This window comes from Rhinoderma darwinii, chromosome 5, assembly GCF_050947455.1.
Source record: "Rhinoderma darwinii isolate aRhiDar2 chromosome 5, aRhiDar2.hap1, whole genome shotgun sequence".
NCBI lineage: Eukaryota > Metazoa > Chordata > Amphibia > Anura > Rhinodermatidae > Rhinoderma > Rhinoderma darwinii.
Genome location: NC_134691.1, coordinates 243,280,979 through 243,294,270, shown reverse-complemented (window position 1 = coordinate 243,294,270; position 13,292 = coordinate 243,280,979). Strand labels below are relative to the sequence as shown.

Sequence of the window (13,292 nt, the reverse complement as noted above, 5' to 3'; positions counted from 1 at the left end):
CCCGCCCGTAGGTATGGTGTGGTGTGGTTGCTAGCAGATCGGCAGCTCTGCCCTGAAATCGCACGACTGCCGACTCCTATTAAGACACGAGGAGACCTAACAATGGCCTCCTGTCTGCCATTACGGAAGCAGATTAGGCCCCGCTCGGAGGCGAAGCCTAATCGGCTTGCTGTCAGTTAATGACTGACAGATCTAATACATTACACTACGTACGTAGCGCAATGTATTAGAAAAATAAGTCTGACAATTGGACCTTCAAGTCCCCTAGTGGGACTAAAGTGTAAAAAAAAAGTGAAAAAAATATATAATAACATCTTTAACCACAAATCACCCTTTTTCCCTTATCAAGTCCTTTATTATTGAAAAAAATAAAAACAAACCATACATATTTGGTATCGCCGCGGCCGTAACAGCCTAAACTATAAAAATATGTTATTTATTCCACGCGGTGAACGGCGTAAAAAAAAAGACGTAAAAAATAATGGCAGAGTTTTTTGGTCACACTGCCCTTCAAAAATTGAATTAAAAAGTGATCAAAAAGTTGCATGTATCCAAAAATGGTGCCTATAAAAACTATAGCTCGTCTCGCAGAAAACAAGCCCTCATACAGCTGCGTAGACGAAAAAAATTAAAAAGTTATGGTCCTCACAACATGGCGACAGGAAAAATACATTATTTTTACAAAAGTAATTTTATTGTGCAAAAAGTTGTAAAACATAAAAAAGTGCTATAAATTAGATATTGCCGGAATCGTACGGACCAGCAGAATAAAGTTAACATGTAATTTATAACGCATGGTGAAGGCTGTATAAAAAAAAACCCTAATAAAACTATGGCAGAATTGCAGTTTTTTGGTCACCTTGCCTCTCAAAAAATAGGATAAAAAGTTGATCAAAAAGTTGCATGTACCCCAAAATGGTACCAATAATAACTACAGCTCGTCCCACAAAAAAACAGCCCTCATACAACTACGTCTATGAAAAAATAAAATTTGTTAAGGCTTCCAGAAGTCAGGAAATAAAAAATATGCAATTGTGCAGATCAGTGGGGAACATTTCGTCTGTTTCAAGAGGCGATTTATCGGGGCCCTAAAATTAGGGAACATATCTGCTTGAAGCGAGGGTGCCCGGATTATATCAGGACAACACTTCCTAGCAAAATTCCCCAATCTGCAACGGTGCGGAGTGTGGACCAAAAGGGGGATAAGTAAAAACGTTTATCAGTGCGACACCGGCCTGTCTAGAAATGATTGCTTCACAGCGTAACACACATCTATGGATCATTTTATTGTTTACCCCATTATTATACCCCCTGACTATGCCCCTGATGTACTCAGCCCAGCTTACATATGCCCCACATTATAAACAAACACCAGTAAAACTCCCACCAAGCAAAATCCACGCTCCAAAAGCCAAATGGCACTCCCACCCATCTGAGCCCTACAGTGTGTCCAAACAGCAGTTTACTTCCACATATATGGCACTGCCATAGCCTGGAGAACCCTTTTAACAATTTTTGGGATGTGTGTCTCCAGTGGCACGGCATACTGAATTGGCAATTCTGGAGAAAAATATAAATTTTTCCATTGCCCCATACGCAGCGCATTTATTTATGGAAAAGACCTGTGGTGTGAAAATGCTCACTACACCCCTTAACAAATGCCTTGAGGGGGTGTAGTTTCTAAAATGGGGTCACTTTTATTATTTCCCATCTGAGCCTCTGCAATTCGATACCGATACTTCGTGTAGTATTGCGATTTCGATACCAAAACGATACTTTGCCAACAGTAATAGAAAAGATAAAACCAATTCTGTGTAAATCGCCAAATTAGGTCTCAATTTCGCATGGCATTCTCTCACTCCTGAGCCCTGTCAAATGTCCAGGCAAAAGATTAGGGCCCCATGTAGGGCGATTCTAAAACCGGGAAACACAGCATAATAAAGAGCCGTCTTGTTATGGCGGCACAAGCTGGGCACCACATATTGGCATATCTATTGAAAAATCCCATTTTTACTCTGAAATATCGAGTGCACACTAATTTCTACAAAACACCTGCGGGGTTAACATGCTCACTACACCCTAGTGTAATGATAGGGGTAGGGAAACGGACAAGTGAGCCCTAATCTACCCGCCACTCTGTCCCTGCCTACTTGCAACGACCCGTCCTAGGAGACGGGGTACAACTGGGCGGCGGTCCCTACACTCAGTAAGTGCATGAGACAAACATACAAGGGAATACAAAGCAAGGGGGAAAAGGGGCAGTTGCCCACGGCAACACCGTGAGCAACAGAGTGGTGAACGAGCCAAGTCAAACCAGGAGAGAACGAGGTACCAAACGCAGAGCAGAAGAGTAGTCAGAAAGCCAGGGTCAGAATGGAGCAGGATCAAATTGTAAGGAGCTGTAGCTGGGCCAGGAAACCACACGGAAAGAATCACAGGCAAGGAGGAACAGGAAAGGCAGGTATAAATAGACAGAGGGTGGGAGCTAGCTGAGTCTGGCCAGGCTGCGATAGGCTCTCCCACTCCTAAGCCTGCCAGCCTGAGTGGTGGAAGCTGGAGTCAGTCTCAGAGAGATAGACTCAGGTGAAGACTGATTACAAAAGGAACATGGTGTCAAGAGACCAATCCAGCAAAATCTGCGCTACAAAAGCCAAATGCCGCTCCTTCTCTTCTGAGCCCTGCCGTGTGCCCAAACAGCCGTTTATGACCACATATGGGGTATTGCCGTACTCGGGAGAATTTGCTTTACAAATGTTGGGGTTTTTTTTTTTTCCTTTATTTGTTGAGAAAATGAAAAATTGAGCTAAAACTACATCTTATTGCCCAATTCTAATAAATTCTATGAAACACCTGTGGGGTCAAAATTATCACGACACCCGTAGATTAATTCTTCAAGGGGTGTAGTTTCCAAAATGTTGTCACTTTTTGGGTGTTTTCGTTGTTTTGTTCCCTCAGGGGCTCTGCAAATGTGACATGGCCTCCACAAACCATTCCTGCTAAATTTGAGCTCCAAAAGCCGAATGGCGCACTTTCCCTTCTCAGCCCTGCCATGTGTCCAAACAGCCGTTTATTACCACATGTGGGGTATTCTTTTGCTCTACAAATGTTGTGGTGCTTTTTCTCCTTTAGTCCTTTTGGAAATTAAAACAAATTTGCTAAACCTACATTTTATTTGAAAGAATGTAGATTTTCATTCTCATGGCCTACTTCCAAAAATTTCTGCAAAAAAAGTCTGGTCAAAATGCTCACTATACCCCTAAATAAATTCCTTGAGGAGTGTAGTTTCCCAAATGGGGTCACTTTTGGGGGGGGGGGGGTGTCCACTGTTTTGGTACCACAAGAGCTCTTCAAAGCTGACATGGTGCCTAAAATATATTCTAATAGAAAGGAGTGTCCAAAATCCACTAGGTGCCCCTTTACTTCTGAGGCCTGAGTGTCAGTCCATAAGCACACTAGAGCCACATGTGGGATATTTCCTAAAACTGCAGAACCTGGGCAATAAATATTGAGTTGTGTTTCTCTGGTAAAACTTTGTGTTACAAAAAAAAATAAAAAATTGATTAAAAATGAATTTCTGCAACAACAAAAAATGGAATTTGTAAATTTCACCTCTAGTTTGGTTTAATTCCTGTGAAACGTCTAAAGGGTTAAGAAGCTTTCTAAATGCTATTTTGAATACTTTGAGGGGTGGTGTTTTTAAAATGGGGTGACTTTTTGGAGGTTTCTAATATATAAGGCCCTAAAAGCCACTTGACAACATTTCCCCAACCTGTTGCAGGAAAATTTTATGGGCCAGTTTGTGGAAGACCCGACTAGAGGTGAAGCTCTGTTGGATCTGGTCATTTCTAATAATGCAGATCTTGTTGGGAATGTCAATGTTCGTGAAAACCTCGGTAACAGTGATCATAATATAGTTACATTTTACCTATACTGTAAAAAACAAACGCAGGCTGGGAGGGCAAAAACATTTAATTTTAAGAAAGCCAATTTCCCCAGGATGAGGGCTGCAATTCAGGATATGGACTGGGAAGAACTAATGTCAAATAATGGAACAAATGATAAATGGGAGATTTTCAAATCTACTTTGAGTTATTATAGTGCAAAATGTATTCCTATAGGTAACAAGTATAAACGACTCAAATTAAACCCCACATGGCTTACACCTTCTGTGAAAGGGGCAATACATGACAAAAAAAGGGCATTTAAAAAATACAAATCTGAGGGTACAGCTGTAGCCTTTGTAAAATATAAAGAGCTTAATAAAATCTGTAAAAATGTAATAAAATTAGCAAAAATACAAAATGAAAGGCAGGTGGCCAAGGATAGTAAAACAAATCCCAAAAAATTCTTCAAGTATATAAATGCAAAAAAGCCCAGGTCTGAACATGTAGGACCCCTAGATAATGGTAATGGGGAGTTGATCACAGGGGATCAAGAGAAGGCAGAGTTACTAAATGGGTTCTTTAGCTCTGTATATACAACTGAAGGAGCAGCTGATGTAGCCGCTGCCAGTGTTGTTAATATATCAGTTGATATACTGAATTGGATGAATTTAGAAATGGTCCAAGCTAAATTAAATAAAATAAATGTGCACAAGGCCCCGGGACCAGATGGGTTACACACTAGAATTCTTAAAGAGCTTAGTTCAGTTATTGCTGTCCCCCTTTTCATAATATTCAGAGAATCTCTAGTGACTGGTATAGTGCCAAGGGACTGGCGCAGCGCAAATGTGGTGCCTATTTTCAAAAAGGGCTCTAGGTCTTCCCCAGGTAATTATAGACCAGTAAGCTTAACATCCATCGTGGGGAAAATGTTTGAGGGGCTATTGAGGGACTATATACAGGATTATGTGACAATAAATAGCATTATAAGTGACAGCCAGCACGGTTTTACTAAGGACAGAAGTTGTCAAACTAACCTAATCTGTTTTTATGAAGAGGTGAGCAGAAGTCTAGACAGAGGGGCCGCTGTGGATTTAGTGTTTTTGGACTTTGCAAAGGCATTTGACACTGTCCCCCATAGACGCCTAATGGGTAAATTAAGGACTATAGGTTTCGAAAATATAGTTTGTAATTGGATTCAGAATTGGCTCAAGGACCGTATCCAGAGAGTTGTGGTCAATGATTCCTTCTCTGAATGGTCACCGGTTATAAGTGGTGTACCCCAGGGTTCAGTGCTGGGACCACTATTATTCAACTTATTTATTAATGATATAGAGGATGGGATTAATAGCACTATTTCTATTTTTGCAGATGACACCAAGCTATGTAATATAGTTCAGTCTATGGAAGATGTTTGTAAATTGCAGGCAGATTTAAACAAACTAAGTGTTTGGGCGTCCACTTGGCAGATGAAGTTTAATGTAGATAAATGTAAAGTTATGCATCTGGGTACCAACAACCTGCATGCATCATATGTCCTAGGGGGAGCTACACTGGCGGATTCACTTGTTGAGAAGGATCTGGGTGTACTTGTAAATCATAAACTCAATAACAGCATGCAGTGTCAATCAGCTGCTTCAAAGGCCAGCAGGATATTGTCGTGTTTTAAAAGAGGCATGGACTCGCGGGACAGGGATGTAATATTACCACTTTACAAAGCATTAGTGAGGCCTCATCTAGAATATGCAGTTCAGTTCTGGGCTCCAGTTCATAGAAAGGATGCCCTGGAGTTGGAAAAAATACAAAGAAGAGCAACGAAGCTAATTAGGGGCATGGAGAATTTAAGTTATGAGGAAAGATTGAAAGAATTAAACCTATTTAGCCTTGAAAAAAGACGATTAAGGGGGGACATGATTAACTTATATAAATATATTAATGGCACATACAAAAAATATGGTGAAATCCGGTTCCTTGTAAAACCCCCTCAAAAAACAAGGGGGCACTCCCTCCGTCTGGAGAAAAAAAGGTTCAAGCTGCAGAGGCGACAAGGCTTCTTTACAGTGAGAACTGTGAATCTATGGAATAGCCTACCGCAGGAGCTGGTCACAGCAGGGACAGTAGATGGCTTTAAAAAAGGGTTAGATAATTTCCTAGAACAAAAAAAATATTAGCTCCTATGTGTAGAAATTTTTCCTTCCCTTTTCCCTTCCCTTGGTTGAACTTGATGGACATGTGTCTTTTTTCAGCCGTACTAACTATGTAACTATGTAACTGGCCCTTGTAAAAATAGCCTTTTTAAATTTTCTTGAAAATGTGAGAAATTGCTGCTAAAGTTCAAAGCCTCATAACGTCCTAGAAAAATAAAAGGTTTAAAAAATGCTGCCAATCTAAACTACACATGTAGGGGGATGTTAATTAGCGACTTATGTGTGGTATAACTGCATGTCTTACAAGCAGATACATTAAAATTTAGAAAAAGGCTCATTTTTGCAATTTTTCGCAAAATTTAGGCGTTTTTCACATTTACATACTGAATGTATCGAGCAAATTTTGCCAGTAACCAGTGTGTCACGAGAAAACAATCTCAGAATCGCTTGGATAGGTGAAAGCATTCCAAAGTGATTATCACATAAAGTGAAACATGTCAGATTTGAAAAATTAGGCTCTGTCAGGAAGGTCAAAAGTGGGTAAAGAGGGAAGGGGTTAAAGAGGCTCTGAACCAGATTATAAAATCCCTATCTCCTATTGAATGTGATCGGCGCTGCAATGTAGATAACAGCAAAGTTTTTTGTTTTGTTTTTTAAAAACGATCATTTTTGACCAAGTTATGAGCAATTTTAGATTTATGCAAATGAGCTCAATAGACAACTGGGCATTGTGAATAGAAGTGTATGACGCTGACAAATCAGCGTCATACACTTCTAATCGTTCCCACCCAGCTTCTTTCACTGCACACACACAGCGTGACGTCACCCACAAGTCCTTAAACCTTGGCGTCGGACAGAGAAGATACATCAGCTCCAGGCATCCAAGAGGGTAATATGCTCGTCTCTAGGGAGTTTACTATGCTTTCTTGCACACGGTGATGCGGCTTCAGATTCAACTGTACCCTCTCGGACGCCTAGAGCCAATGTGTCTTCTCTCGTCCGACGCCAAGGTTGAAGGACCTGTGGGTGACGTCACGCTATGTGTCTGAGGTGAAAGAAGCTGAGAGGGAACGATGATAAGTGTATGACGCGGATTTGTCAGATTCATATACTTCTATTCACAACGCCCAGTTGGTAAAACGAGTAAACATGCCCAGTTGGTAAAACGAGAAAACACACACACAGTTGTCCATTTAAAAGCTCATTTGCATAAATCTAAAATTGCTCAAAACATGGGCAAAAAAAACGTTGCTGTTATCTACATTGCAGCACCGATCACAGTCAATAGGAGATAGGGATTTTATAATCTGGTGACAGAGCCTCTTTAAGAAAGAAAAAAATATAAAGTATAAACAGAAGGTTATTTATTTTGCTAATATATCTCCACCATTTCCCGTTCTAAGCTTGTGTAGAGGTGATGTTTTCCTGATTTGATCCCCCATTTGTACTACTCATGACATCACATTACTTACTCATTTATAATATCGGAACCAGGTCCGTTTGCTATTTGGACTGGTTGCTAGACGACAGGAGATGCTTTTTTGACCATGACATGCGCGTTCGATACCAGGGTTACGTTATGATGCTTCTGGTTCTCCCTGTTGCTTAGCAATATGATACTTCCGGTCTCCACGTTTGACGCATGCACATTTGAGACTTCTGAACGGTGAATAGAACGTGGTGGTGATTGCTCCATTATACAACAAAAATGAACTGGATTTTAATATTTAGGGAGCCTTGGATCTCTGAGTGGTCCTGCAGTTCCAACCCCTGACACAGTTCTGTATTTTTTGATAATGTGCTAATCATGGATTTTATGAATTAGATTTGTAATATGTATATTTATCATTTACGAGGCTGTCACTTTTTTCAAGTTACGATTTTTTTGATACCCTAACCATAATTTTGTCACTATTTTATACTATAAAAGAGATTGATTATGCCGATTTGATATTTGCTATATAAACATTATGAATCTGTGTATCACTATGCTTGAGAAAGGTGCTATTGTGGGCCTGAAACGTTGCACTGATGACTGAAAATTTTTATTTTTTATCTTGCACTGGAGTGCTGCAAGATCTTTTTCGAATATACGTATGTCTGCAGTTTCCAGACAGACAGTAAACTACCCTCAGTACAGTTGAAGTCCTTGGGAACAGCACTTAACAGTTTCCCGACCGCTAACTGTGTATTTACGGCCAGCGGTCAGGGTCCTTAAAACCCGTGACATGGACTATTTACGGCGAGGGTTTTAGCCTGCTGCACGAGTGATCGGGCAGCTGAATGTCGGGTCTCCGGCTGTCAGTGACTGCCGGGGACCCTGAGGAGAAGATAGAAGCTGGCTCTTACTAGAACCAGCACAGCCCTATTAGTGACAATAGTCACTATGAGAGGGCTGATTCCCCCTGCTGTGCAGCCCCAGTTACAGTGGAAAAACATGGTGTAAAAGAAAGAAAAAATATATATATATATATATATATATAGTCCCCCAAAGGTCTTTTCTGGCCTTTGAGGGACAGAACATTATAATAAAAAAAATAAATGTAAATTAAAGTGCAAAAAATAATAATAATAATAATAATAATAATAATAATAATACACAAAATACCCACCCCACAAAAAAAACATTCTCCCCCACCAATCATTATAGTAACGCTAGCCCGCACCCAATTACTCTAATAGACATGTAATATATTACAATTTACAGCAGACAATGAGGATCACAAATAAATTGTCTATTTTAGGGTCGAACTATTAGGGTATGTGCACACACACTAATTACGTCCGTAATTGACGGACGTATTTCTGCCGCAAGTACCGGACCGAACACACTGCAGGGAGCCGGGCTCCTAGCATCATACTTATGTACGATGCTAGGAGTCCCTGCCTCGCTGCAGGACAACTGTCCCGTACTGTAAGCATGTTTTCAGTACGGGACAGTTGTCCTGCAGAGAGGCAGGGACTCCTAGCATCGTACATAAGTATGATGCTAGGAGCCCGGCTCCCTGCATTGTGTTCGGTCCGGTACTTGCAGCCGAAATACGTCCGTCAATTACCCCAAAAAAAAAATTGCTGAAAAGTAAAAAAAAAAGCTTAATTTTTTTTACGATTTTCAAAATTTAACGTGTAGTTAATATGTTAAACAAACTTCTGACAGGTCATAGTGACACGTCAGAAGTTTGTATTGGTGGGGGTCCAAGCACGGAGACCCCCACCAATCGCTAGAACGAAGCAGCTGCTGCGTCTGTTTGGCTTTTTCTGGAAATAAATGTATCAGTGTACGGACTCAATAGAAAGTCTATGGGCCCGTACTCCGATACATTGACTTTCCGGAAAAAGCCAAAACAGAAATGAAGCGGCTGAGCGCTCACATGAACGTTTCAGCTGCTTCATTCTAGCGATTGGTGGGGGTCTCTGTGCTCGGACCCCCACCAATCCAAACTTCTGACAAGTCAGAAGTCTGTTGAACATTCAGCTACACTTTAAGGCCTCATTCACACGGCAGGGTTTCCCGGCCGGGTGCCGGCCGTTCATAAATCGGCCGGCACCCGGCTGCATTAGGAATAATAGACCCCTAATGGGGCTATTCACACGACCGATTTTTTGACGGCCGGGAAAACCGCCCGTCAAAAAATAGGACATGCTCTATTTTCGCCCGGGTACCCGGCCCCCATAGAAGTCTATGGGGCCGGGTAATACCCGGCCATCACCGGGATGTGTCCCGAGTGACGGCCGGGTTTTCCGGCTCTTGCGCTCTATCTCCTCCTCCTCACAGCGCAGAGTGCATGTGAGGAGGAGGAGTTGATGCCATTCTGACGAATGGCATCGCTGTACACGGTGTGGCAGGTCCGGGGTGTACAGCAGGTGGAAGGGAGCGCTGCGCTGGCTCCCTTCTCCTGCTTGTTTTAAAAGCGCACTGGCCCGGCGACACCTTTGATGGCGCCGCTAGCAGCTGCTACTACTGTAGCGACGCCACTATAGCAGAGCGGGGAGGTATCTCCCCGCTCTGCTATGTGCTAGCCGCACTTTAGCTCCTTGAAGGAGCGGAATCCCCGTGTGTTCAGGGATTCCGCTCCTGGACAGAGCGCTTGATGTCTCTGTCCATATCTGGGCAGTGACATCAGGGGAAACTCCTGAAGCGGAATCCCCGAACACATGGGGATTCCCCTTCAGGAGTTGCCGCTGATGTCACTGTCCGGCCCGGCACGGATGCATAACTTTATGCAAACCAGCCGGGCAGAATGGCCGATTTTACCGGCCGGCACTCGGGCTCGGACGCGACCCGGTCGTGTGAATCCCGCCTAAGCCTAAATATTCTAAACTAACAAAAAGGTGTATAAAACAAAAAAAAAACCTGCATTGTCAACGGAAAACACAAAAATCAGGTCACTAGCCCAACAAATAAAAATTTTTTTAGCCATTTAACGAACGCATGCTAAAAATGGCTAAATCGGGTCTGGTCCCAAAGGCTCAAAATAGCCCGATCCTGAAACGGTTAAAGAGGTTTTCCAACTGCATACGTCACAAATGTCAGGTAGGTGCGGGTCCCAGAGGTGGGACCTGCATCCATCCCTAGAACAGGCCCCCTAAACCCCATTCTACTGTTACATGTTGCAGCGAAAAAGTGTCATTTCAGACCATGAATTACAGAAACAGCGTAGCTCAACTCCCAGATTAGAGAATGGCAGCTACGAAAACAGCGCAGAGCATACAAGCTACGCTGTTTCCGTAACTCATGGTCGGGAATCACTTTTCAGCTACAACACGAGCGGTAGAACGGGGTTTAGGGGGCCCCGTTCTAGAGATAGGTGCAGCCCACATCAGACATTTATGACATATCCTGTGGGTATGTCATAGAAGTCTTTGATGGGAAAACCCCTTTAAAAGGACAGCTTTCTACCACAAAGGTTATTAGTAATTGACAGCACTACAGCGATTTTTAGTTTAACTGCACTTTGAGTTTTTCCTGGAGTGCTACTTAATGTGAACGTTACCCTATGGAACACACTATAGGTTTCCCTGAACATGAATATACAGCTTGTACTACACACACAGGACTGTCCATAGACAGAGTGCAGGAACATCATCGTTCGCATTATGATATACGCTTCAAACAAGTACAACAAGAAGTAACAACTCCCGCCTCTGACTGACAACACGCACACAGTGAATGATACACACGAGTGAAGTGGTTCAGACAGCTGCCGTCCACTATCTTGCAACGGAACCTCATGCTGCTCCCGCCGCTGCTGTTCAGTTCACAATCAAGCGAGTTTCCCTTAATGCCCACGTCATCACACCTCGTGACATTAAAAGTCGCGTGGTACATCCCGAGCAGCCTATTGGCTGAAGCTGGCGCGTTGGTGGTGATGTACAAAACAAGAGGAAGAATATGGCCACTAGCTGGAAACAAGGGAGAGGAGGAAACACGAGGGGAAATAAAACTCTGGTTAGTCTTGAGTAGAGACATTTTTCAAAACATTTATTAACCCCTACAAGACCACAGAAAAATTATTTCGTTTTCTTTTTTTTGTTAGTACCGCTTTGGGGTAATACCTAATAATTTTTTTGTGGGAGATGCAGAATAAATTAATACTTCCATGTTTTTATTTATATTTCTCACTTCACTAAAAGTATATAAGCTTTTTGCATTTTTCGATTTTGGGACATAAATTCTTTCTTTAGAAGTGTGTTTAAACCCCATGTAAACCTTTGAAAGTGATTTTTTAAAAAATGTCAGTGTGATTGTTGCAACTTTAATTAGTTTGTATTAAGAATTGTGTCTACAGGGCCGATTCTAGCTTTTCTGCTACCTGACGTGAAAATTGAAATGGCGCCCCCCCCCCCCGATTTTGATTGACATCCCCCTGGCTGTTCTACATCACTATGAGCCACCTTCAACTCTTTTGGATGCGCCGTTGCCTTGTACTCCCCTGGCATGTGCGGTGTAGCCTGGCAGAGTACTCCTCGCTGCACGGTGTGTGCCCATTGAGTACAAGGCAATGGTGCATCCGAGAAAGTTACAGGAGACTTGTAGTGATGTATAACAGCCAGGGGGATGACAATTAAGCATGGGAAGGTGGGTTTGGAAGCAGGACTATGTGACTCTTCATTATAGCGGCACCGCCCCATGACCCTTGCGCCGTTTTAAAAGTTGAATTTATAGATTTTGCTGCATCTGAAAAAAACATACAAGGGAATGTTTGGAAATATTGTCAGGTCCTGTATTACCGCATGGTGGAGGTTCAAGGGGTTAAAACTACCTGACAAATTCCCATTAACCCCTTCAGGACTGAACCTGTTTTGGCCTTCAGGACGAAGCCGATTTTTCAAATCTGACATGTGTCACTTTATGTGGTAATAACTATGGAATGCTTTTACCAATCCAAGCGATTCTGAGATTGATTTCTCGTGACACATTGTACTTTATGTTAGAGAAAAAAATTTGGTAGATAAATTCAATATTTATTTGTAAACAACACCAAGATTTAGAGAAAATTTTAAAAAAATGTGCATTTTTCTAAATGTAAATGTATCTACTTGTAAACCAGATAGTAATACCACACAAAATAGTTACTAGTTTATATTTCCCATATGTCTACTTCATGTTTGCATCATTTTTATGAACATCCTTTTATTTTTCTAGGACGTTACAAGGCTTAGAACTTTAGCAGCTCTGTGAGGTCCCTCTGTCTATGTATAGACGCTCGGTGGTTCGCCACTTGGTGAACGCGGCTAGGACGTGTGTTCCTGCGCTGTGGAGACAATCCTGTCCACCGTCAGTGGGCATGTGGTTCGGCAAGATTCAGGAGATCATGAGAATGGAGGACCTCACGGCATCAATGAAAGGGTCCCATGCCTCTTTCCTCAGAACATGGCGTGAATGGATCCGATTTCAATCCACTGTGGAATATAAGGCCATCATGGCCTCTTGACTTCACACCTAGATCCAGTGTGTCAGGTCAGCTTCCCCCCTTTCCTCTCCTTCCTACTGTCCCTGCTTTTCTTTCTTTCTCTTGCTGTTCTCATGTTCGCTTCTAGAGTATTATGCACGGCTGCGGGTTCAGGGTGCATATCGGAGATTCTTTCACACTTGATTTGAGCGATGTATTAATTTCATGTGATCCCATGCACTTATGTAATGCTGATAGCCGACCTGTGGCCTGTTTACTATATTGCACTGGCATTTTCCAATTGTGTTGTGTATACTTTATATACTTATTGCCCAGATTCTGCAGTTTTTAGACATATCCCACGTGTGGCC

At 42.3% G+C, this 13,292-nt stretch overlaps 1 protein-coding gene across 8 annotated transcripts in view; it reads right to left on the bottom strand.

Moving 5' to 3' along the window:
• The window catches only part of HUS1 (HUS1 checkpoint clamp component), a 353,679-nt gene extending 342,368 nt beyond the window's left edge, over positions 1-11,311 (bottom strand). For 7 of the 8 annotated variants that reach the window (XM_075827017.1, XM_075827021.1, XM_075827015.1 and 4 more), the window contains exon 1: positions 11,210-11,311. In XM_075827017.1, coding sequence (XP_075683132.1) covers positions 11,210-11,261 — 52 coding nt within the window. In that variant the 5' untranslated portion in view covers positions 11,262-11,311. Of the gene's footprint in view, positions 1-11,191 lie in introns of all 8 variants that reach the window. The other variant, XM_075827019.1, reaches the window with a different exon arrangement.
• Between the last annotated feature and the right edge of the window lie 1,981 nt (positions 11,312-13,292).